This window comes from Furipterus horrens, unplaced genomic scaffold (genome assembly GCF_987537825.1).
Source record: "Furipterus horrens unplaced genomic scaffold, mFurHor1.1.pri manual_scaffold_2, whole genome shotgun sequence".
Taxonomy (NCBI): domain Eukaryota; kingdom Metazoa; phylum Chordata; class Mammalia; order Chiroptera; family Furipteridae; genus Furipterus; species Furipterus horrens.
In genome coordinates this window covers 155,870,892-155,897,945 of record NW_028327172.1, presented here as the reverse complement: position 1 = coordinate 155,897,945, position 27,054 = coordinate 155,870,892, and the positions used below count along the sequence as shown (strand labels likewise).

The window sequence follows — 27,054 nt, the reverse complement described above, 5'->3', positions numbered from 1 at the left end:
TAAAATCTGTAGTAATGTCACATTACTTATTTCTAATTTTGGTAATTTGTGCCTTCTCTTTTTTTTTTTATTGGCCTGCCATAGATTCTCAGAAAGCAATTGTTATATTGACTTTTCTCTACTTTTTATTTTCTCTCTTACTGACTTTGTCTTTGATATTTATTATTTCATTTCTTTTTATTGCTTTAGGTTTACTTTGTTCTTATGTTTCTAGTTTCTTTTTTTTTTATTATGTTTTATTGATTATGCTGTTACGGTTGTCCCAATTTCTTTTCCCTCTTCTCCCCTCCACCCAGTGACCCCCCCGTCCAGTTGCCCCCCCCTTAGTCCATGCCCATTGGTTGTGCATATAGTTCTTTTCAACATCTTCCTGTCTACTCCACTCCCTTCTACTGTGCTTCTTAATTCCTGTGCAATCTCCCTCCCTTCCCCCTCCTCCCTGTTGCCCTCTCCCCATAGTGTTCCCCATACCTATAATTCTTTTTCCACTCTCGTTGCCTACTTAGTCTGCCTTTGTTTCGATTCCCTAGCTTCTGTTGTTGGTTGTTGTAATACAGTTTTCATATTAATGTTCATAGTTTTGATCCTCCTTCTAAACCAGTCCCTTTAACATCTCATATAACAGTAGTTTGGATCTAATGAACTACTTCAGTTTTACTTTGTCGTGGAAGCATTTTCTCTGCCCTTCTATTCTGAATGACAGTTTTGCTGGATAGAGTATTCGTGGCTATAGGTTTTGGATTTTCATTACTTTGAATATTTCTTGCCAGTCCCTTCTTGCCTGCAGAATCTCCTTTGAGAAATCAGCTGATAGTCTCCTTGGGACCCCTTTGTACATAATTTTTTCTTCTCTCTTGCTGCTTTTAAGATTTTCTCTTTATCTTTAATTTTTGACTATTTGATTATGTGTCTTAGAGTGGCTCTCCCTGGGTCCAGTTTTTCTGCAACTCTCTGTGCTTCCTGGACCTGTAAGTCTATTTCCTTTCCCAAGTTAAGGAAGTTCTGCTTCATTATTTTTTTCACAGAATTTTTCAATTTCTAGTTCTTCTTCACCTTCTGGCAACCCTGTAATTCAGATATTCACTCTCTTATAGTTATCCCAGAGGTTTCTGAGTTTTTCCTCATGTTCCTCCCTTTTTGTTTCCTCTTTCTGCACTGGTTGACTGTTTGTTCCTTCCCTATGTTACGATTTGTTGATTTGATCTCTGGTTTTCCTTCCCTCATCACTTGTTTCATACATGTGTTCATTCATTTCAGTAGGACTAGCCTTCATTCCTTCCCCATCTTGATTAAGTCCCACTGTTATTTCTGTAAGCTGTTTATAACTATAGCCCTGAACTGAGCCTCAGAAAGATTATCTATCTGCTCATTTATTAATTAGTGTATTTGCTTTCTGGTCAGCTGCCTGATTGGTATCTCTATCATTATCCCTGCCATCCTGGCAGGTTTGTTTACCTTTCCTTCTTGGGCGGGGCTGTCACACCTCCTATGCTATAGGGGGCAGAGCCCCGTGCTCTCATCACTAACGGGCAACCCTCCTCACCACACTGTGGTGCTTTGTGTGGGGTCGAGAGTTCAAGATGGATTCCTGCCGTTTACTCTCTGCTGAGAGATCGGGAGCCTCCTTCTCCGTCCCCACGCCCTCTGAGCCTCACAGTCTGAGGCAATTGGGGTCTGCCTTCCCCGGGTTGGAATCGAGAGCTGACGGGTCTGGACTGCAGCCGGGGGTGCTCCCCAGGTGCTTCTCACCTCCCCTTAAACACGGGTGCCTGTGCTTATCGCAGTCCCGTCCCTCGTCGCTGCTGCTGCCACTGGCAGCACGGCTTGATCTCTCCACCCCAGCTTTGCCTCTTCTACCCGTCTGGACGAGCATCACTTGTTTATAACTTCATATGTAGCTTTATTTTCTGTAACTTCTGGTTATTTCTGGTTTTGCAATAGTTGTAGTACTTCTTAGTTTTGGAGGGAGACAGAGCGTGTCAGTCTAGGCCTCCATCTTGGCCGGAAGTCCTACTCTAGTTTCTTTTTTTTTTTTTTTTAAGTATATTTTATTGATTATGTTGTTACAGTAGTCCCAATTTTGTTTGTCATTTCTTAATGTGGACACTAAGGTCACTGATTTGAGACCTTATTTTTTTTTCTAATAGATTTTTAGTGCTGTAAATTTCACTGTTAAGTAGCATTCCACAAAGTCTAATATATTCATTTTTATTTACATCCAGTTTAAAATACTTTTCAAATTTCTCTTTTCATTACATCTTTGACTTAGGGGTTCTTTAGATGTATGTTACTTAGTTTCCAAATACTTGAATATTTTCCAGAGATATTTTTCGTTTTGATTTTCAATTTGATATCTTTGTGACTAGGGTGAATATTTTATATGACTTAAATCCTTTTGGCTGACTCTTTTTAAGATTTATTTTATGACCCAGAATATAGTTTCTTCTGGTAGGTATTTCATAGGTGCTTAGGAAGAAAAGTGTGATGTTCAAGTCTACTATATCCTGGATGATTTTCTGCCTACTTGTTCTATCATTTATTGAATGAGTACATTTAAAATCTCAGACTGTAATTGTGAATTTGTCTATTTTTCTTTGCAGTTCTATCAATTTTTGCTTCATGTATTTTGATGCTGTTAAGTGCGTGATCATTTAGTATATCATACTGCTTATTAATTTATCATTATGCATTGATCTTTCTAATTACTGATACTATTTTTGCTTTGAAATCTACTTTGGTGTTAAGATAGTCACTTACCTCAGTCTTCTTTTGTCTGGTGTTTGAGTCTTATTTCTTATTTCTAAGCTTTTACAGATTTTGTGTCTTTATGTTTAAAGTTCATTTCTTATAGGTGGTATGTAGTTGGGTCTTGGTTTTTTATCCAGTTGCGGTTTTTAGACAGTTTTAATTTAATGTGATTGGGAGTACAGTAGGTTTGAATCTGTCGTTCATGCTGTTTGATTTCTTTTTGTCCCATCTGCTCTTTGTTCCTATTTTTATCTCTTTCTCTCTTCTTTCAGATTAATCGAGTGATATTTATGATTTAGTTGTATGTCTTTTTTTGGCTTATTTGCTATATAACTCTTGCTATTATAGTGGTTGGTTTAGGGTTGCTTTATGATAAATGACTAAATTATCACAGTCTACTTTCAAGTAATATTATAGCATATCATATGTAATACATAAGAACATTGTAATAAGTTACTTCAATTTCTTCTCTACTAGCCAGATCTGTCCTAGATCTGTGGAATTATATTTTTCATTGAGTTTAGAAAGTTTTTGGTCATTGTGTCTTCAAATATTTTCTATCCCTTCCTCCTGCTTCTTTGGGAATTACACATTAGGCATTTAAGTTTTCTCACAATTCACTGATGAGAAATTTACTAACTTTTATTTTGTGATATCTAATATGCATTTATTCCCTTCCAGTATATTTTTCATGTCTGACATTATAATATGCATCTTTATAAGTGCAATTTATTTTTAAATAGCTTTCCTGCCTCTACTTATCTTTTTGAGCTTTGTTTGGGATTTAGTTAAGTTCCTTATAAACAGTTTGATCCTTTCTGGTCTTGCTCTGACAATGTTAGGTGAAAACAGAGCAGTGCTTTACCAATGGCTACTCTCCACTACTGAGGCAAGACTTTTCTGCCTGCTCTGTTCATTGGCCTGTGAGTTATGAGGTTTTTTTTTCAGCCTGGCTAATGGAAATAGATACCATTCTTGGTTCTTTGTGAACACCAGGTTACTGCTTCCTCCACTCTTTTCATATATTTGTTTTCTCTGGTCTGTGGTGATTCTGCTCTGCTCCCTCTTCTCCAGGATTCCAACCTGTGACCTCTACCTGCCTGAGTTTCATCAGACCCTCAGCTTCATCACCCAACCCAAGGAGTCTGGTGGACTCTGCCTCAGTTCCTTCTCCCTGTGTTGTGGCCTGTAAATTCTCTAAAGGCAGTGAACTGGGACATTCACTTCATTGGGCTCACTTCATTTGTTTCAGGAATCGTTGTCCTTCATTGCCTGAAGTTCGTTGTCTCGAAAGTAATTTTTTTAGTGTATTTTTTCTATCTTGTTTTTGCTTGTTTCATGTAGGAAGGTAAATCAGTACCTATTACTCCATCTTGTTAGAAGCAGATTGCATAGAACTTTGGCACGTGCTGTAGAGTGTCTAGAATGTTCTCCTTCCTCCTTTGCCTGATTGCTTCCTGTTCATCTTGCCTTTGTCACTGTACCCATCTCTTCTTTGGGGAAATCTTCTTGGGCCCAGTCTAGATTGAATTCTATTATATGATCATAGAACTCTAATTTACTTACAATATCTACCTGAATTTATAATTGTCATTTAATTTGTCTTTTTCCTCCAATAGACTTTAAACAAGAGCCAGGAGTCTTGTCTGTTTTATTTGCAGAGCTTAGTATATATAATCTCTTCCACATTGTAGGTACTCAATATATATTTGTTCAGTATATGAATGAATGTGAAAATGCACAGTCCTTTAGAAACAAAAAGTACTCAAATGTTTTTCTATTTTTGTTTTCTTGCTGATGCAGATTCTGTTACCTTATTGAAAATGCAAGCCTCATTTCTTTCATATGAAAGGTTGCTAGAACGGAAGACGAATCGTTGTGAAATACTTAAAGAAAATATTAAAAATATGGAAAATAGGGTTAGTGTACTACAGAAGGAGCTCTCAGAAACAAAAGAAATGAAATCACTGTTAGAATATGAAAAAGTACAATGGGAACAAGAACTCAACAGCTTGAGGTATTGAATAGTTTATTTTTAAAGAAATACTTAAATATTTACTTTTATTTTTATATACTCTTCGTATTTGTAGGAAAAGTTTTATAATTGCCTTCATACCATTTAAGATTTCACAGGAAATAACACATCTTCATTACTATGGGGTATGACATTTTTGGAATAATATAACAACTTTTAACAGTGCATACTTCGAGTTACAAGATAATGTATATTTTTTAAATCATCATTTGAATTACCATATAGAAGTCCATCATATGGAAACCTCATTATTTATTTAACCAGTTGAATTTTAGTAGTTTTTCATTATTGTGTATTATAATTAATCCTGCCAGCAATGTCTGTTATATAAGTCTGTTCCTACATTTTTTTATTATATACTCTAAATAAATTTTTTAATAGAGTCTTATTTGGTTAAGTGTAAGAACTTTATAAAAGGGTCTTTGTTCATATTCCTAAATTGTTCCAAGACAGTTATATTAATTTGCACTCACATCAACAGAGTATGAAATGGCCATTTTTATCAAGACAGAAAAAAAAAATGTTTTTAACTAATGCAGTTTTAGTTTTAATATATGCATGGAATGGAGAAGAATGACTGATTAGTGTGTTCAGCATCTTTCTTACACTTAGATGACACTAACTTGAAGGTCTGTACTGAAAGGATGTATTATTTTTTATTGTTGATTTAATTAATTCTGTCTTATTCCAAAGGGATTTTAAATGGATGTATAAAATAGATAATAATGGAAAAGATACATTGAAAGGGTTACAAAAGAAGAAACATAAAAAGTGTTAAGCAACAGACTTCCTAGCCTAGTCTTAGATTACAGTATTCAGCAGATATATCTTGTGTAAAAGACTTCTACAGATGCTGTCCTACACTGTGAATCATTTTTAGGAGTACCCATGATATTTTGTGAAGCTGAAATTGTATTTCTAGAGAATTTACAAACCTGTTTATAGAAAACCACTTCTCTTTCTAATTAGTAACTATATCATGTGTTGTCCTAATGGAGGAGTAATTATGATTGTGCAAAAAAGGATAATTTCAGTTCTACCTTTACTGAATAACTCCAGATTTTCTTTTCTACAGCATTTACCACAGTTACTTCTGACTAAAACCTACTAAGTAACAAAAAGGTTTTAATTCTCATATATATATATGTATATATATACATATATATATATTCCAAAAATTTATATGGAACCAAAAAGGCCTCAAATAGCTTCAGCAATCTAGAGAAAGAAAAACAAAGTTCGGGGTATCACAATACATATCACACTGTACTACAAAGCCATTGTATTCAAAACAGTCTAGTACTGGCATGAGAACAGGCACGTATACGTATATCAATGGAACAGAATAGAGAGCCCAGAGATAAACAAACAAATAAATATATATTTATATTATATATATGTATATAATTTCAGAAGAGATTGAAGAAATAAAAACATGAAACCTAGCAAGAAAAAATTTCAATAACAGGAATTTCATTATGATAATAAACCAGCATATGTGGAACCAGATCATAAAATGAACATTTTATTTTCTAACAAAATGAATTTTAAGATAAGTATATTTAACTGCAGACTTACATTAGAAGAGGAAAAAAAGAAGAGAAGTATGCATTCATTATATGACAAAACAAAGGAGCAGTTAAGAAAAAGAGAAGAGCAATATATTAAAGAAGTTGAAATGAAACAACAACTTGAAACTGCTCATAGAACACTACAGACGGAATTGAAGGTTGTAAGAATAAATTTCAATCAGGTAAATTTATCTTTTGTAAAAATGTCTTATTTCTGTGTGTGTGTGTGTGTATGTGTGTGTGTGTGCAATAGCTAAGCTTTCCTTTGGGAAGACAGAGCTTTGCCTTTTTAAAAAATATATCAATTAGAGTTTAAATTCAAATTCAATATTATTTTGTATTTGTTTCAGGTATACAGCATAGTGATTAGATAATCATATACTTTACAAAGTGGTCCCTCAGATTTCAAGTACCCACTTGGCACTGGACATAGTTATATAACGTTTTTGATGGTATTCCCTATGTTGTACTTTATATCACCATGCCTATTTTGTGACTACTAATTTGTACTTTTCTTTCATTCTTTTTTCTTTATTTTTATTGTTGACACTATTACAGATGTCACATTTATCCCCACTTTGCCCACATCTACCCAGCCCCCAAACCCTCTTCCCTCTGGCCATCACCACACTATAGTCTGTGTCTATGGGTTATGTATATATGTTCTTTGACTAATCCCTTCACCTTCTTTTTTTTTTTCTTTTTGTATGTTTTATTGATTATGCTGTTATAGTTGTCCCAATTTCTTTTCCCTTTGCTTCCCTCCACCCAGCAAGCCCCCACCCTCCAGCAGCCACCCCCCTTAGTCCATGTCCATGGGTCATGCATAAAACTCTTCTCAACAAACCTCTGTCCATTCCACACCCTCCTACTATGCTTCTTAATTCCTGTACCATCTCCCTCCATCTCCCCGCTTCCTTCTCCCCGCTGACCTCCCCCCACATGCTCCCCATACCTATGATTCTGTTCCCACTCTAGTTGCCTCCTTCGATTGCCTTTGTTTCCATTCCTAACTTCTGTTGTGATAATTGGTTGTGATAGTTGTGATACCGTTTTCATTTTAATGTTCATAGTTTTGATCTTCTTTTTCTTAAATAAGTCCCTTTAACATTTCATATAATAATGGCTTGGTGATAATGAACTCCTTTAGCTTTACCTTGTCTGGAAGCACTTTACCTGCCTTCCATTCTAAATGATAGCTTTGCTGGGTAGAGTAATCTTGATTGTAGGTCCTTGCTTTTCATCACTTTGAATATTTCCTGCCAGTCCCTTCTTGCCTGCAAAATTTCCTTTGAGAAATCAGCTAATAGTCTTATAGGGACCCCTTTGTAGATAATTCTACTCCTCTCTTTCTGCTTTTAATATTTTCTCTTTATCCTCAACCTTTGGCATTTTGATTATGTGTCTTGGTGTGGTCCTCCCTGGGTCTAGTTTGTTTTGAACTTTCTCTGCTTCCTGGACCCAAATGTCCATTTCCTTCCCCAAATTAAGGAAGCTTTCCTTCGTTATTTTTTCACATAATTTTTCAATTTCTTGCTCTCCCTCTTCACCTTCTGGCAACCTTATGATTCAGATGTGGGCACATTTATAGCTGTTCCAGAAGTTTTAAGCCTTCTCATTTGTTTTAAATTCTCATTTCCTCCTGTACTGGTTGACTGTTTATTTCTTCCTTATGTTCCAATTTGTTGATTTGAACCCTGGTTTCTTTTCCCTTACCACTTGTTTCATATGGATTTTCCTTCATTTCAGCAAGGATAGCCTTCATTCTTTCCCTGTCCTATTTAATCTTTGCTGTCAAGTCTATGAGCATCTTGATCACCAATGCCTTGAACTGTGCATCTGTTAAGTTGTCTGTCTTCTGATCTGTCAGGTGTGCTATCTGCTGGTTGCTTAGTTGTGTCACTGGGACCTTGATCTGCCACTTTCTCTGTGTCCTCATCATGACAGCTTTCTGTGTTCGCCTCTGTGACCTGGGTGGGGCTGTCGTGCCTCTTACATTATAGGGGGCAGAGCCTGAGGTATTCATTAGTGCTGGCAACCGTTTCACTGTTTTGGCGCTGTATGTGGGGGAGGGGTCAGAGAGGGAAATGTGCCAGTTGCCATCACTTTTCCAAGCACTTCTCCCCCTTCCGGTACTAAGCAAGCTACCTCCTTTTGGAGACTATAAGCTTCGTCCTCCATCCCAGCCCCCACCTGCTTTCACAGTCGGAAGCAATGCGGCTCTCTTTGCCCCGGTGTGGTAACCGCCCACTATGCGGTCTGTTTTGGCGCTGGGGCTGCTTCTCAGGTTTAAACTGTATGGCTGTTTTTCAGCCCAGGTACAGCTTCCCGCGCCCAGCAGCCACTCGCCTGCCCAGTATCACCCCCGCAGCCCCTGCAGCCACTGCTCTGCTCCTCTTTCTCTCCATCCTGGCTCTGCCCCTCCAACCTTTCAGGCTGATTATTACTTCTTTATTTCTTTGCTGAACTTCCCTGTAGTTTCGATTTTCTGGATGTTCTGGGTTTTTTTAGTTTTGACGTGGTTGTAAATTTCCTTTTAGTTGTGAGGAGACACAGCATGTGTATTTACGCCTCCATCTTGGCCAGAGGTCCCCCTTCACCTTCTTTTATCCGATTTCCCCATCTTTCCTCTGATCTGACAGCTCTCAGTCTGTTTCATGTGTCCATGCCTCTATTTCTGTTTTGTTTGTCAGTTTATTTTGTTCATTAGTTTTCACATGTAAGTGAAATAACATCATACTTTTCTTTCTCTGATTGGCTTATTTCACTTAACATAATCTCCAGGTCCTTCCATGCTATCACAAAAGGTAAGGTGTCCTTTTTTATATGGCCGAACAGTATTCCATTGTGTAAATGTATCACAGCAGTTTTATCCACTCATCTTTTTTTTTCCAATTCATTTTTTTATAGTTTATTTATTTGTTTGTTTATTTATTTGGGTGGAGGACCCCGCTCTCAGACTGAAGACCCTTTATAATTTTATAAAGGAGAATGAGTGAAGGTCTCGTGCTCCTCTAGCTGCTTCAAGCTGGCATGGTCATCATCCTACCCACCCTTGGGTCCAGAAATCCCTAAAAAGAGTGCGGTTGTGGAGGGGAGGGTGGCCTTCCCACATGGGGAAGGATCTTGCAGACCCCAGGTCAGTTGGCTGTCCCCGAACAATGGCGTACTTGGTTTAACAGGCTGGCATCCTTGTTGTATTCTGGGGGCAACAGATTTGGCAACAGGGTTAAAAGGCATCATTCAGTCCATAACCACTAGATGACAAAAGGCAGATATTAATTTTTCAATGTCCCACATTAGGGAAAAAAAGGGCTTCTTTGGAGGAAGGTGTGCCAGGCACATCACACCTGTCCGAAACCCTTTTGCCCACTATACTTAATTTGGGCTGAGGGGAATATTTTAGGTTTCCCTCCTCAGACCTCTGGACCCTTTCTGTCCAAGCCATTAGGACAGAAAAGAGAAACCAGTTTTAAAGTGAAGCCCATAGACCATTCCATTCTTCACCAACCCAGCCACTTAGTTCAGCCAAACCATTGAGTCTCAGGAGGAAGCACTGCAGACAGGATTAAGTGAGGCCTATATGTACAGACAACCACTCAGGTAATGAGATCCTAGGCTTATGCCCTTTGAAAACAGAAAACAGATGTTAATTTATGCAACATAACCCACAATCCAGTCTCTAAATCTGTAAGACTGTCTTATTGGAAAGACATCCAATTGCAAGGCATTTGACATTCTTTTTGCCTGTAAATTAAGCATCTTTGATTATGCCACAGAGCTAGTTCAACTTTCAAATGAAAACAAACTTTGATGAAAATAAACTTTAAAGACAGTTAGCTGAACTTCTTTATAGTCTACCACTGCGTATTGTGATTTTCCTTGAATCGCGATTTTTCTCCTTAAGATTATCCTTCTTGTCATTAAAGGAACTGCATTAAGTCCATTGTTAATGTAGCCTGTTCATTTGCATGAACACATCAAGAGTAGCAAATGATCACATATGATCTTTTAAGTCTGCTTTGCTGGAACTTACACAAAGAACCTTTAGGGTGATCTTCAGTCAGACCTTCAGGGCACAGGAGCTTAGCCACCTACCTGCCATTGAGCCTTGCCTGTAAACACCTGTCTTTTCTAAGTCCTTCAGGTTTTCCATCGTGCCTTTTTTTTTTTTTTTGAGATATTTTAAAAAGTATATTTTATTGATTATGCTGTTACAAGAGTTCCCATTTTTTCCCCTTCGCTCCCCTCTGCCCAGTATCCCCCTTCCCTCCAGTAATTCCACCCACACTTAGTTCATGTCCATGGTTCGTGCATATAAGTTCTTTGGCTTCACCCTTTCCTATATTATTATTAACTTCCCCCTGTCTATTTTGTACCAATCAATTATGCTTCTTAATCCATACACCATATCCCCATTTCTCCCCCTCCCCTCTCCCGGATGACATCCCTCCAAATGATCCCCATACCTATGATTCTGTTCCTATTCTGATTTGCTTAGTTGGATTTTGTTTTTATTTTTTAGATTCGGTTGTTGATAGTTGTGAGTTTGTTGTCATTTTAGTGTTCATGGTTTTGATCTTCTTTTTCTTAGGTAAGTCCCTTTGACATTTCATATAATAATGGCTTGGTGATGATGAACTCCTTTAGCTTTACCTTGTCTTGGAAGCACTTCATCTGCCATTCCAAATGATAGCCTTGCTGGATAGAGTAGTCATGGTTGCAGGTAGCCTTTCACCACATTGAATACTGCTTGCCAGTCCCTTACTGCCTGCAAAGTTTCCTCTGAGAAATCAGCTGCTAGTCCTATAGGCACCCCCCTGTAGGCAACTCTCCACCTCTCTCTTGCTGCCCCCAGGACTCTCTCTATCTTTCACCATTGGCATCTCAATCATGATGCATCCTGGTGTGGTCCCCTCTGGGTCCAGCTCGCCCGGGACCCTTCGTACTTCCCAGATCTGTATATGCATCTCCTTCGCAAAATTTGGGAAGTTTTCTTCATTTTTTTCTGTTCTTGCTTCCTCATTCTGCACTATTTTACTGTGTTTTTCTTCCTTATGTTCCAAATCATTGATTTGAACCCTGGTTTCGTTCCCTTTGCCATTGGTTTTGTGACGATTTTCCTTCGTTTCACTTAGCATAGCCTTCGCTTCTTCTCTTATACGTTTGCTTTACTCAAGCATATCTGTCAAGCCTGTGAGCATCTTTATCACCAGTATTTTGAATTATGCATTTGTTAGGTTGCCTATCTCCTCATCTGTTAGGTTTGCTATCTCCTCATCACTTGGTTCTCCCACTGGAACCTGATCCATTCACCCTTTTGGGCCATATTTCTCTGTCTCCTAATTCTGACATGCTCCTGTGTTTGTTTGCCTCTGTGTCTTAGGCAGAGCTGTCACTCCTATTACGTTGTAAGGGATGGAGCCTTAGGGATTCGTCAGTACACGGCGACCTGTTTCACCACATTGTGGTGCTGTATGTGAAGGAGGGGTCCGACAGGGAAGAATGCCACCTGCCCAGCACTCACCCCTCTTCCAGGCACCTCTTCCACTTCTGCACCAGACTGGCACCCCTCTAGCTGCTGCCCTGGCCATCATTCCCAGAGTGGGTGGGTCTGTGGACATCCTAAGACCGTGGGGGCCCTTTAAGCAGACTCTGCTGAGAGACCGGCAGTTTCTGCCTCCTCCCCAACCCGCACTTGTTTGCACAGTCAGAAGCAATGAGGCTTGATTTTCCCTTGTGCTGGGGCTGTGAGCTACTAGGTTCAGTGAGGAGCTGGGAACGCTCCCCAGGTGTCCCTCCTGACTTTTTTAAATGTATGACTGCTCTTTCTGCGGGCCTGCCACTGGCGCTGCTGCCACCACACTGCGTCCTCTCTGCCCTCCTACCTGTCTGGATGAGTATTTCTTCTTTATATCTTCATTTGCTAGACTTCCATGCAGTTTGATTTTCTGGAACTTATGGTTGTTTCTAGTTTTGAGGTAGTTGTATTCCTTCTTAGTTGTGGACGGAGATGCAGTGTGACTGTCTACGCCTCCATCTTGGCCAGAAGTCTCAAATTTTGGCTTTTTGAAATGTTACCATTCATGCTAAGTTGCCTTGAGGCTATTATGGAAGTAGTCAGACGTCTTTTTAAAAAATTATTTCACAGTGCTTGTATTTTTCGCTCTTTGACCAATTTAGCTGTGATTTAAATTAAGATTTGAGTTTTTCATGGAAGATAAGATCCTTCTGTTTAAAAAGGCTACCTTCTTTTAACAGTATTTTAAAGGTTCTGCTCTTAAGCTTATGACTTCTTTTTTTTTTTTTGATTGTGTTTATTTAATTTTTTTAGAGGGAGGGGAAGGAAGGGAAAGAGGGAGAGAAACATCAGTATGTGTTTAGGATAGGAGTAAGTTCTTCCCTAAATGTTTGATAAAATTTGCCTGTGATGCCATCTGGTCCAGGGCTTTTGTGTGCCGGGAGTCTTTTGTTTACTGCTTCAGTTTCACTAGTTGTTATCAGTCTATTCAGGCTTTCTGCTGCTTCTTGATTCAATTTTGGAAGATTATATGTTTCCAGAAATTTTTCCATTTCACCCAAGTTGTCAGATTTCTTGTCATGTAGTTGTTCATAGTAATTTCTTACAATCCTTTGTATTTCTGCGGTATCGGTTGTGATTTCTCTTCTTTCGTTTCTGTCCTTATTTATTTGGGTTTTCTCTCTTTTTTTCTTGATGAGTCTAGTTAAAGGCTTGTCAGTTTTGTTCACCTTTTCAGAAAAACAACTCCTGGTTTTATTAATCTTTTGAATTGTTTGTTTAGTCTCTGTGTCGTTTAATTCTGCTCTGATCTTGATGATTTCCTTTCTTCTACTCGCTCTGGGCTTTGTTTGTTGTTTTTCCTCTTAATTCTCGTAGCTGTAGGGTTAAATTTTTTATTTGAGATTCCTCTATCCTTTTTAGGTAGGCCTGTGTCACTATAAACTTCCATCTCAGGACTGCTTTTGCTGTGTCCCATAGGTTTGGGCTGTTGTGTGTTCATTATCATTTGTTTCCAGAAGCTTTTTGATTTCTTCCTTGATGTTATTGTTAACCCATCATTATTTAATAGCATGTTATTCATTCTCCATGAATTTTAGTGTTTTTGAGTTTTTTCCTTGAGGTTAGTTTCTAATTTCAAGCCACTGTGATCTGAGAATATGCTTAATATAATTTCATTTTTGTTGAATTTGTTGAGGCTTGTTTGGTATCCTACCATGTGGTCTGTCTTTGAAAATATTCCATGTGCACTTGAAAAGAATGTATATTTTGCCTTTTTGAGGGTGAGAGTTTCTGTATTTATCAGTTAAGTCCATTTGATCTAGAGTGTTGTTCAATGCCTAAATATCCTTGGTGTTTCTTTGCTTCGAAGATCTGTCCATTGTTGATAATGGGGTGTTAAAGTCCCCTACTATGAATTTGTTGCTGTCGTTATTCTTCTTGAAATCCTCCAAGATTTTCCCTGTAAATTTGGGTACTCCTATGTGGGTGCATATATGTATACAAGGGTTATAACTTCTTGATGGGTTGTTCATTAAGTATTATGAAATATCCTCCTTTGTCTCTTTTTATGGCCTTAGTTATGGAATCTATTTTGTCTGATATAAGTATTGCTACCCCAGCTTTTATTTTTCATGCCCATTTGCTTGAAATACTTCTTTCCATTCCTTCACTTTCAGTCTGTGTAGAACTTTTGTTTTGAGGTGGGTCTCTTGTAGACAGCATATATGTGGGTCGCATTTTCTTACCCATTCAGCTACATTATGTCTTTTCATTGGTGCAGTTAATCCATTTACATTTAAGGTTATTATTGATAACCTTACCATTGTGATTTTTTCCACTTGTGCTCGTGTTCCTCTCTGTCTCGCTCTGTTTCTTCATCTTAAAGCAGTCCCTTTAGCATCTCTTCTCTTGCAATGCTGGTTGGTGGAGATGTATTCTTTTAGCCTTCTTTTGTCTGGGAAACCCCTTATTTCACCTTCCATTTTGAAAGAGAGCCTTGCTGGGTAGAGTAATCTTGGTTGTAGACCTTTGTTTTTCATTTCTTGGAATAGTTTTTGCCATTCCTTTCCTGCTTGTAGTGTTTCTGTTGAGAAACCTGCTTATAGCCTTATCGGAGCTCCCTTGTATGTTATTTGCTATTTCTCTCTTCCTGCCTTTACGATCCTTTATGATGTGTCCTGGAGTAGGCCTCTTTGGGTTCATTTTAGTTGGAACCCTCTGTGCTTCCTGGACTTGCGAAACTTTCTCTCATCATGTTTGGGAAGTTTTCTGTTATTACTTTATCAAACAGGTTTTCTGTCCCTTGGTCCTCTTCTTCTCCTTCTGTTATCTGTATGATACGGATATTATTGTGTTTCATGTTGTCCTGCAGCTCTGTTAAACCCTCTTCATTCTTTTTTAATACTTTTTCATTTTGTTGCACTGTATGGGAATTTTTTTCTACGTTTTCCTATAGCTTGCTGATCTGATGCTCTGCTTCATCTATCCTGCTTTTGATTCCTTCTGCTGTGTTCTTCAGTTCAGAAATTGTATTCTTCATTTCCTCCTGGCTTTTATTAATAGTTTCTAAATCCTTTTTAATGCTGGTGTAGTTCCCCAGTGAGTTCCTTTTAGTTTCCCTGGAGTTCTTTGTAGATGCCCTGTGGATCTTTGTAGTTCCCCTGGAGTTCTTTGTAGTTTTCTCAGAGCTTGCTGAGCTCATTGAGCTTCCTTGTGACCATTATTTTGAATTCCATGTCTGATAGTTTGCTTGCCTCTATTTCATCTATCACTCTTTCTGTGAGTTCCTCCTTTCCTTTTAATGGGATGTTGTTTCTTCATCTTCTCATTTTAGGTGACTTCTTGTTTGTTTCTGCTTCTTAGGTTGATCTACTTTGACTTTCTACTCTCATGGTGTTACCATCTGTGGTAGGAGTCCTGTGGGATTCAGTGGTGCAGACTCCTTGATCTCCTGAACCTGATGCTCTTGGGATTGCCTTGTGCCATTTATTTGGACTCTGGTAGTGTTTTGGTTTCTGTTGGTATTGTCCTGCTCTCTGGTGGGTCCTTCCCTCCAGCTAGCTGACTGAGAGTCACTCCGCCCACTCTGTCTTGTAAACAGTTGTTGAGCTGCTGCTCAAACAAACCACCAGCCCAGGCAAGAATCCCACACTCACAAAGACATCCCCCACTTTCAGTCACCATATAAACTGCAGATGAACCAGTATGAATAAGGATGTAAAGAGATTAAGACTATTATAAGAAAAGAAAAACAAACAAGAGTTGAATAACTGAAAGAAAAATGATTTTGAGGAGGGGTGGGGAGGAGCAATAATAGTAGCGAGTAGGGATAAGGCAATGAGAGAGAGAAAGTAAAATTTATATCATATATAAAAAAAAGGATGGGAAGAAGGCATAATGAAGAGAGGACAAGTGTATAGTATTAGGTTTAAACAGAAGTTATAATATATATAGTGTGTGAGAGAACAAACAAAAAAAAGTAAGGAAGATGAATAAGAAGAAAAAATAGGAATCAAATTTGAGAAAAAGTTTCACCACAACACTATCAACAACCTATGAGCTAAGATTTATATAGGTGGGATGGGTGTAAGAGGTAAAAAAGAAGGAGAAACTTAAGAGAAGTCTGGAGGAAAGGGAAGTGATTTTGAAATGATGGAGGGAGAAGGAATACTAAGAGTGAGGAATCAAAACCAGGCTAAGGCAGGGTAAAATTCAAATTTAAAATTAAAGAAGGAAAGGGCTGGAGGAAGGTACAAATGGAGTAGGAGAGGCGGATGAGAAGGTTTGAGATTTGAAATACCAGAACAGTGAAGATCTGTGAATACAGTTGCAGAAATGCCACAACCACCACCATATCACACTCAATGGGCACAGATTGATCAAGCTGGAGAGAGAATAAGTGTATTTTATGAATGAGGAAAAAAATGCGGGGTGACTAATGACAAGAAAAATGGTATGGAGAAGCTGAAGAGGTGAGAAATAATGAGTGCAGATTGGAAACGAGTCGTGGCAAGAGAGAAGATAGAGTTTAAAACAAAAATAAGAAGAGGAAACTAGGTGATAAATTAAATGAGAAAGGGGAGGAGCAAAGTATGAGATTTTAAATAAACTATAATATAAAAACTAGTTACTTATAATGCACAGACTGTGAGGACAAGAAATGACTGTTGAAAACATATGCAGGAGACAAATCCTGGTAGGAGGCAAGCGCAGCCTTCACTCACTCCTCTGACATCGTTGAGAGTTATCTAATTAAGAGATTCTTAAAATTTCTCTTATGATTCCTTTTGTACTTTCATGGATTTATCATTTTATATTACATTTTTGAATTTTGGGGAATTTATACTTGTACAGATTTGGAAGTTTGGATCCAACTCTTTTTTCCAGGGGGATATCCACTTATTGCAACCTTTCATTCTATAAACATATGTTACTCTTTAATTTCAGAGGATATCATGATACGTCATTTCAATGAGTGTTAGTTACATGTCTCCTATGTTTTTCTTAGGTTTCTGCAAGTTACGAAAAAGAAAAAGAAAAATGGTTTCATTTTCAGGAAAAAATGAATTGTGATATCTCTGACCTAAAAAAAAGAAACGAGATGCTTTCTCAACAACTTTGTAAAGCAGAAAGTAAATCCAATAGCCTAGAAATTGAGCTTCATCACACAAGAGATGCTCTCAGAGAAAGAACACTGGTTTTAGAATGTGTAGAAAGAGACCTAAGCCAAACACAGTGTCAAAAGAAGGAGATTGAACACATGTATCAAGAAGAACAAGGTAAAGTGAATAAGTACATTGGAAAGCAGGGCTCCTTAGAGGAGAGGCTATCTCACCTACAAAGTGAAAACATGTCGCTTCGACAGCAGCTAGATGATGCTCACAACAAAGCCAATAATAAAGAAATGACAGTAACTAATATTCGAGATCAGTTTCGGGATATCATCAAAATATTTCAAGCCGAAAGTGAAAAACAAGTTGTTATACTAAATGAAAGAAATAAGGAACTAACCAATGAATGCCATTATTTAAAGGAAAGAATGCATCAGTATGAAAAGAGTAATGCAGAGAGAGATGTAAGTATCCAAAAAGATAGATATTTTTCAAATTTCCTAGAAGAAAATTCAAAGTAATATTATTTTTGATGATGGCTAAATTTTGAATCTAGTTGAACATTAAAACTATATAGATTATAACTGTGTTTGCTCTATCAGTTTAAATGCAGATATTGTATCCTGCAAATGAAAATTAGACTTGAGAGGTGTTTTGTTTTGAGTAAAGACATTGTGTTGTCTATGAAATTTTAAGAGGTTATATTATAGACTGTTAATAGATATAGATTTATATTAACAATTTAGCCTTATACTGATAAAATACTAATTTTAATCTCACCACATTTCAATACCATTATGAAGCAGATAAATGGAAATACTCATTCCTAAAAGGAGTATTTTGAAATTAAGTTTCAGTTAAATGGATTATCTTGACAGTTAATTTCAGATTTCCCAGATGAACTGAAGTGTAGACGCTGTATCTTATAGTACCTTTCCCTCAGTGGCTTCTGATACATTTTAGTTAGTATAATGCTATTTTTATTTATGTCGATCTGAATTAAATTTGGAAATATTTCATTCTTGAGTAATATAATCTTATGACCTCTAAACTCTTTAAAAATGTCTACTTTTCATTAAATCATAATTTGAGACAAACATGATGAGTTTTAGCAAAACTATACTTGATTTAATCTTTCCACTATTTACAATTTTGTTTGAATATTTTTACAAGTAATTTGCTCATATTTTTTGTTTCAAGATCCAATTATGATCATTTGGAGATAAGTTTGTTTAATACAGAGAAAATTGTAGTTTTCTGTGATTTATTAATTTGGCATTGGCTCTCCAGTTCAGACTAGTGAGGGGTGGTAGGATTTATATGTAACAGGGGGGGAGATCAAGGCCAGATTACCTAATAAACAGGAATGTGTCCATCTGAGGAAAAGAAGGTGAACTGATGTATATTAGTGATACTTCCCCGGTTATATTTTGTGTTAATAATATGACTAACAAAGTACATACAGAATGGGGCAAAAGTAGGTTTACAGTTGTTTGTGTGGAAAATAATACAGTAATTAATAAATAATACAAGAGTAAACTCTTTGTTTTGCATATTCACAGCTGTAAACCTTATTTTGCCCCACTCTGTATATGAAGTTATATATTATTAACATGACTTAATAGTGTGATTTATAAAATCAGTAACAGAAATGTCTTACTAGGCAGCTGTGAGACAACTTCAAGAAGAACTGGCTGATACTCTGAAAAGACTATCTATGTCAGAGGCTTCACTGGAGGTTACATCACGTTATCGTACGAATTTGGAAGAAGAGACACAGGATTTAAAGAAGAACTTAGAAGAAATCGGAAGTCAAGTATGTATGGAATTTAACATGCCATCAGTTAATCTATAGCTGATTAAGTAATAGAATATGTTTTAGGATACTAATTTTCATGGGCAGCTTTCTTTCTATCTTTATTGTAATTAATTTATTATAATTTTATTATCTTTATAATGCACTTACATTTATTAAACCGTTGCTTTATTCAGTCATTTGTATTTATGTTTTTTCTCATAATATTTACCCTTAGGAAAGTCGAGAATTGTGCATTATTCTTCACAGAATTCAAGAGACTTTATTTTCTACTATACAATATTATTAGTGATATCTCCATTATCATGATGAACTGACAGATAAAATCAGAGGATAATGTGTAACGGAATGTTCCAGAAATTTTTTATCTTCACTTTTGTGAATGGACAAAGAATCCATATTTATTTCATAGACTTCAGAATAACTTGTATGGAAACATCATTCTACAAGCCAGTTGAAATAGGCATTTCCTTCATTTTCTCTCACTTAGAAACATTGCAAAAGCATGGAAATATTCAGATCATTATAGTATGCACGTCCACAAGAGAAAATTTTAAAAATTAAATTTAGATCCACCATTGGCTTTTAAAAAAAATTATATTGCTATAATTCACATATCATATAATCTGCCCACTTAAATTATACATGCAATATATTTTGACATATATAGAGAGTTATGCATCTCACTATCACCTCAGTCAATTATAGAACATTTTCATCACTCCAAAATCAAACTCCACATCTCCTAGCTGTCACTCCCAGCTTCTTGTCTTCCCCACCACCAGGCAGGCAACAACCAGTGTACTTTCTGTTTCTACAGACTTGCCTATTCTGGACATTTCATATAAATGAAATCACACAGTATGCAGCATTTGTGACTGTCTTCTTTCACTTAATGTCACACTCTCAAGGTTCAACCATATGATAGCACATCAGTATTTATGTATTTCTTTTTATTGCAGAACAATACTTCATTATGTGGCTAAACCACTTATCCATTTGTCAGTTCATGAAACTTTGTGTTGTTTTCACTTCCTAGCTGTTAATAATTCTACTATGAACATTAGTTATTATGTAAACATATGTTTTTATTTACCTGCCATTGGCTTTAACTGGGCTGATTTCAGCATCTCTCGACCTTTACCCATGCTGTCCATTTTGTCTTTTCAGTTTCTATTCCTCTTGCCTAATCCGACATCTGTTCGGACCCAGCTCCCAACCTCCCTTTCTCCATGAAGCTTTCTCTGACTGTCCTCTCATTGGCCTCATTCTTTTCAGCACTTGTCATCTTGTCTGTGCTGAACAACCCAGTCCTTAATTTTACATTGCTTTAATTCTTTTTATGAGACATAATCTTGTCTTTTTAAGTATAAATTTGTCTATGGGGTGTATTATTCGATATGAAGGTACTTATCTTTGTATACGACTAAATTGAAAATATTTTAGCTTAACTATTTGGATAAAATTATTTTATATCACACCACTACTTTCTTCTTGGAGACATTGATATAATTAAGCTTTATTCTCAATGTATTTTAAGCAATTAAACATAAATATAATAGAGAATTATTTGATCAGAAGCTCATTTTTTTATCCCCAGTGTAAGAAAACAAACAAAATAGAAACCAGCCTTCCTTCACTATGCAGCCAGACCTGGAATTTAGAGATTTATAGCACTTTACCATCTGTAAAGCTCTGGGAAGGGCTTTTCTGATACCGATATGCCATTCCACATCACCTTAATCTACTCATCAGAGTACATCACTTGCTGAAGCAGCCCAGCATAAACAGTGGCTGGGGATGAATGGATCTGGGAACTTTTATTTAGCATAGAGCCCCGTTACCTCTATGTCAGTGGCTTTATACCCTGCCTGTCAGGCCATGTAAGCGATGTACTCAGTCCAGGAGGCGCTGTTTGCATTGCTCATGACTATTGCCTGCTAAGTAGTACAGAAAGGAAGTAAGTTATAACTTGTTATAAGCAGAAAAGTATTACTGGCTAGTAGTCTTAGTGAAAACTTTCCAAAGTATGGGGATATAGTCTGGGGCTCGTGCTCCTCGTTTGCTTCTACTGTCAGTGAAGAATGTTTTCACTGTAACTTGTACAAGAGACCACTTCCATTGCCATTTGCCTAAAGTATAAAATTTTATTAGAACTTAAAATACAGCAACAATAATAATGTTAGAGTTTATTATGGGCCACATACTTTACATATGTTCCCTAATTTAATCTTCCCAACATCCCAGTGAGGTAGATAGCATTATTAACTCCATTTTACAGTTGAAGAAACTGAGACAAGGAAAGTTTAAGTAATTTGCTCAAGGTGACACAGCTAATAAATGCAGGATGTGGAATTCAAACCCAGGCATTCTGGCTTCTATGTAGATACTGCCTCTCAGGCTATTCAATGAAACATCATTGTCACCGAAAGCAGCATGTTAACTTTCATAGTCACTAGAATAGCCATAGTCATTCACATTTGTGAATATTTAAATTTATAGTGGATATGATGTTTGGAATACAAAAAAATGAATGTTTATCAGAAGGTAATTTTCTATTTTTCCCACTTGACCAGTTTATAAATGTGTATGTTTATCTGATAAAATATAATTTAAAAACATGAATAATATTTGAGTGCTAGAGAATCACTAGGTGACCTTTTCTGTGAAGGACCAGGTAGTCAATATTTTAGGCTCTGTGGGCCATGAGCTCTCTGTCGTCATAACTCATCTCTGCTGTTTTGGCATGAAGTAGCCATAAACAAAATGCGGATGGAAAAGTGTGATTGTTGTCCAATAAAATTTAAGTTACAACAACAGATAGACTTGTACTAGATTATTAGTAATTAAAAGCATTTTTGTTTCTTTATTTTAGTTACAAGAAGCACAGAATCGATATACAGCGGCCATAAGACGTGCTGAGGAGACGCAAGACCACAAGCAAAAGTATAGAGCAGCACAGAAAATAACATGAGTATTTATAAAGCAGATGAGCAGTGTAGTATGAGAATTAGATCAGTTATTATAAGAAATATATCAGTGTTAAGCTGGATAAATATTTCAGCTTTGAAATATTTTGAAATGCATAATTTCTGTACTTTACCTCTAAAGTTTGCACATTATCTATAAAACAGCTAGACAAATGGCACAATAAATTGTCAATTCATCTGCTTTTTAAATTGTAAGATTTTATGTAATTGCACCTTCAGATGTTTATTCAGAAATTATCTAGTATCTTTTAAATCAATGTGTCAGAATAATTATTTTAAAATATACATTTTAGGCTTGAAATTGAAAACAGCAAGTTAAAAGTTACCATCAAAGAGCAGGCACTCAAAATTGAACAGCTTCAGGGAACCCTCTTAGGTACATATTCGGTAAGTCAATCTGTTAATTTCCATCATACTGGAAAAGGAATTTTTTTATATCTCTAGTAATAGTGTATAAGATATTTTGGGCAATACGAAAAGTCTCACTGATAAAAGTATTTATTGTATTCATATGATAGTACTTGCTACTAGTAATGTAATTCCTGTTTATAAAAGAAGTTGAATTCATAAAATTAATTTTTTATAGTAAGATTTTAATTAAAAAAAGATTGTGATAGTCTAGAAGCAATATTTGACATAGACCACATTTTGTTTATCCATTCATGTATTCAACATTTAGGTTTCTTCAGCTTTTGGCTATTGTTGATAATGCTATTATAGACATTGGAATACAAATATTTGAGTCCAGAAATTTGAGTAATGATTTAATCTAGAATTCTGAATTTTTCTTGTAACCTAAATCCTTCAGTGAGATTTTGAGAATGAATTACTTTTAACGTTGTAATATGTTCTCTTCACCAAGTATGAGTCTAGGTCATCATGCAAGTGTTTTTGCAAAAGGAGTGTATTTCTTCCTTTGCTGGATTTTAAAAAAGAAAAAAAAGATGCCAGTGAAAAAGTAGAAATGGCTGCTCTGTCAGGGCTCACATAGTGCTCCTAGCATTGCAAGCTTAGAGACTATTCACTTACGTTAATCGGCCTTTTAAAGATTAACGATCCAGTCTCAGAAAAGATGGATGTGTAATCCAGGACTCGAATTTATTGATGAATGGTGAAAACTACACAGCTGTTTGCTAAGCAGAACAGGATTCTCCTGCCATCCATACTCTCCTCTGTATGAGAGGCTACCTATAACTTAAGATCAGATGATTGCGTTGTGAACCCTAAGTTGGAGAAATGAGGTTGATGCACCTACCAGCTAGTTTCTTTTAGTCACAATAGCTTAGTCCATGCAGTTTCATTATACAGATATACCTATCAGGGGGCTGGAACATTTTGTTGACTGGTTCTCCTTGTGGATGAAGAAACGTGGAAACATTATTTTTTTGGACTTAATGTAAGTCATATTGTATTAGCATCCTCTTCATACAAGTGAAATGATAATGTGTTGATAAGGAGTCTTCTGTGAATGAGAGTGCCAAGAGTCGTCACCTTACAGTTTCATACAGAAATCTATTAAGATATCAAAAATGGAAAATCTTGTAAGAATACCCAAAATTGATGAAGCTTATGCAAAAATAATGGGGGATGTTTTTGTAGATTCCCATAGAAATGAATTAGGTTTATGATGTAGAATTATTAGCCACCATCAGGTGTACTCTGTGAGTCAAAAATTTAATGAGAGACAGCTTCCAACCAATTTAATCAATAGCCCTAACTTCTCTAGAAAGTTCTCGTGTCATGAATCCCCAGGCCCAAGACTACCTGGGCTAAGATCTTTGATCAACACAATGTTGAGGCGAAGAATCTTAATTGGCAAGAAGAAGATAGCTCTAGCTTTCTCAAGCTTTTAAATGATATAGTTGAGTACGCATGTGAAAAGAACTTCAGAAGTCTTCCATAGGTCAGGTCTCTATGGAATAGAAATTTTTGTTTTTAATCAAGGCAAATAATAATCTGATACATGTGACATGTCTTGCATTATAAGAGAAAAACAGCCTAAGTGCCCATCAGTGGATGAAAGGATCAAAAAACTGGTACATTTACACAATGTAATACTACGCAACAGAAAGAAAGAAGGCACTCCTCCCTTTTGCGACAGCATGGATAGAACTGGAGAGTATTATGCTTAGTTAAATAAGCCGGGCAGCAAAAGACAAATACCGTATGATCTCACCTAATACAGGAACCTAATAAACAAAACAAACAAACAAGCAAAATACAACCAGAGCCATGTAAACAAGGAACAGACTGACAGTGACCGGGGGGAGAGGGGAGAGGAGAAGCGGGGAAACAAGGAGAAGAGTCTAGTCAAGGAACTAGTATAAATGATGCACAGACATGGACACCAGGGTGGGGACTGACTGTGGGGGTGAGGGGAGTCGGGGCACATAGCAACTTAAGAAGGAGTTAAAAAAAACAACCTGGTATATCTTGAGATTTTGATGAAAATATTTCTAGGGCATCTTTAGAAACTAAAATGTCAATGTAGCCATCTCTTTTAAAAATTATAACATTTTGTATTTTATTTGTAAAAACCTCCATTTTTAAAAAATTTTGGCAATTTAAGTTCCAGAGAAAAAGTGATGAAATATAAATTCAATTTAAGCTGCAGTAAGAAGTCATTATTTTTGAAATCAGTTCTTATTGGCATCAGGTTTATAAACTACATTTTATAAACCTGTCTACTACATTTTTTAAACCTGTCTACATATGTTATGCATGAACTCATGAGAAATAATATTTTGAAGAAACAAGAGTGAGTCTCTAGGTTTTTTAAAATAGTTTCTTTAATGTTTTTCAAAGACTCGGGATGAAGGGGAACAGTTAAAGAAACATATTGAGTTAAAACAATCTCTCGAATATAGCTTGGATCAAGAAATAAAGAAAAATGGTGAATTAGAAGAAGAGATTACCAGGTAAGATTTTAATATTTCCCATCATTTCTACTATTAATTAAGACTTAACAAATTATTCTACTTAAAAATTTACTTCAGAATCTCACAGCACCATCTGAAACTTTTTTGAATACCAAAAAATTCTGCTTACTCCTTAATGATTCCTCAAACGATAATGAGGATGCCTTTTGCATATCTGTAAACTGAGCTTTTCACGTCTACCTTGAATTTTTATTTCTGCAAGATATCTTTGCTTTCTTCGATAATCTTTTAGTGGTGTGCTTTTCTTCAGCATTCAAATAGTTTAATATCTAGAAACCTACCTGTGTCATTGTTTAACAGCATCAAAAGTTACCTTGATTTGGCTTATGTTTTCTTTCTTCTTTTTATTTATAAAATATGTCACACAAAAATGTACACATGACTGAAAGAAGTTGAGTGATCCTGTTGTTGCCACTCATGAGCAAAGTACTGGCATCTTTCACAATGTCCAGGAAGCCCCCCGCAGGCTTCCTTTCTGTTTATTCGCTGAGTGCCTCCGTTTGTTCTCTGTATCTCATCAGTATTTTTCCTCTCATTTCACTCTTTCTCTACATTGTTTTGTATCGCTTTCATTTTGTTAACACTGTGCTAGCCAAAATCTCTTCTTAAAACAGTCTTGAAGAGACTGTTACACACTATCTCTCTGATTCCTTTCTTCTAAAACCCTGCCACTTTCCAAATTTCCCTTCAGCTAAAACTTCAACAGATTTTTCTTTCTGCTTCTCTTTCTATTTTGAATGATCTCCTTGATGGTTTTTGTTGGTACTTTTCTTCTTATAGACTGTTGTCAGTAGGCACCAAAAGATATTTTTGTGTTTTTTCAAAACATTTGCATATAATTATGCTTTTCTTCTTCACCTTGGATACTAATCTCTGGTTTCTAGTTAATATTTAATAACAAGTTAATGTTTTATATTCACATACTAAAATGAATATTAATAACTTATAAGAATTCCGCATAATTACATTATTAACACTATCATATGTGTAACAAAATGTTTTCATTTTATTTACAGATTATAATTTAGATAGTATGCTTTCAAACTATTAGATTAGAACAAGTGAAGGGATTATAATTTATAGATTTGTTTATTTTATATAAGACATAATATCTGTTAAAATAATTATTAAATATTTACCCTTAAAGAATTTGACCTAACTCATTTTGTACATTTCTGCAGGCTTAAGGAACTCTTAAATGCTACAGAAAGGAGATTAAATGCATATGAAAATGGAGAGTTTAGGTTTCTTGAACACTTAAAACTGAATCAAAGTGAAATGGATATTCAGATTAATATGTTAAAACACAAGGTAATTTTTCATCAGTTTGGGAGCCCCGGAATCACCTAATTGGGGGAATTATGTATCATTCAATGCTTTGAACAGTGAAATATAGATTTTTCTATTAATGTTATAGACTTGATATCAGTGAAAGAGCTTTTTTATCATTTTACTATAAAAAGGGATTACTGTTAACTCTCCTATGTTTTGAACCCTGGCAAGAAGCATATCATTACAGGACCCCAGCACTAGCACCAAATCAAAAAAAAATTTTTTGGCTAACAGCTTTATTGAGATATAATGAACATACCATACAGTTCACTCATCGGAAGTGTGCAATTCCGTGGCTTTTTGTATATTCAGAGCTATGCAGCCATCATCATAATCAGTTTCAGAACACTCTCATCACCCTAAGAGTAACCCTGTGCCCTTCAGCAACCACCCTGCACCAGTTTCTACTTCCTCGCTCTTTCTAGCCTTAAGGAGCCACAACTGTATTCTCTGTCTCTGCAGATTTGTCTATTTCAGGCATTTCATACCAGTGGAATCACACAATACATGGTCCTTGGTGACTGCCTTTTTAATTTAGCATAATGTTTTTAAGGTATCATCAGTACTTCATTTCTGTTTATTGCTAAATAACATTTCATTGTATGGAGTGACCACATTTTTTTTTATCTGTTCATCATTTGATGGACCTTTGGACTGTTTTCACTTTTTTACATTGTTAATAATGCTGCTATGAACATTCATGTCCAAGCTTTTATGTGAACCTGTGTTTCCATTCTCTTGGGAATATACTTATAAATGGAATAGCTGGTATAGAGGTATAGCCAGACTGTTTTCCAAAGTGACTCCACCATTTTTATATTTATTTGCAGTGTAGAAGTTTTCCAATTTGTCCACATTCTTGCCAACACTTGTCATTACCTATCTTTTTAGCCATCCTAGTGGGTGTGAAGTGGCATCTTATTGTGGTTTTGATTTGCAGTTTTCTAATGACTAATGATGTTGACCATCTATTCTTGTGCTTATTATCCTT

General features: G+C 36.2%; 1 protein-coding gene across 1 annotated transcript in view; it reads left to right on the top strand.

The window, feature by feature from the left end:
- ANKRD26 (ankyrin repeat domain 26) overlaps nucleotides 1-27,054 on the top strand; it is a 127,795-nt gene that overhangs the window by 82,634 nt on the left and 18,107 nt on the right. Inside the window, exons 21-28 of the mRNA XM_090267369.1 lie at nucleotides 4,552-4,765; nucleotides 6,356-6,536; nucleotides 16,884-17,450; nucleotides 18,650-18,802; nucleotides 21,678-21,748; nucleotides 22,086-22,179; nucleotides 24,598-24,710; nucleotides 25,913-26,042. Coding sequence (XP_090123495.1) covers nucleotides 4,552-4,765; nucleotides 6,356-6,536; nucleotides 16,884-17,450; nucleotides 18,650-18,802; nucleotides 21,678-21,748; nucleotides 22,086-22,179; nucleotides 24,598-24,710; nucleotides 25,913-26,042 — 1,523 coding nt within the window. The remainder of the gene's footprint in view (nucleotides 1-4,551; nucleotides 4,766-6,355; nucleotides 6,537-16,883; nucleotides 17,451-18,649; nucleotides 18,803-21,677; nucleotides 21,749-22,085; nucleotides 22,180-24,597; nucleotides 24,711-25,912; nucleotides 26,043-27,054) is intronic.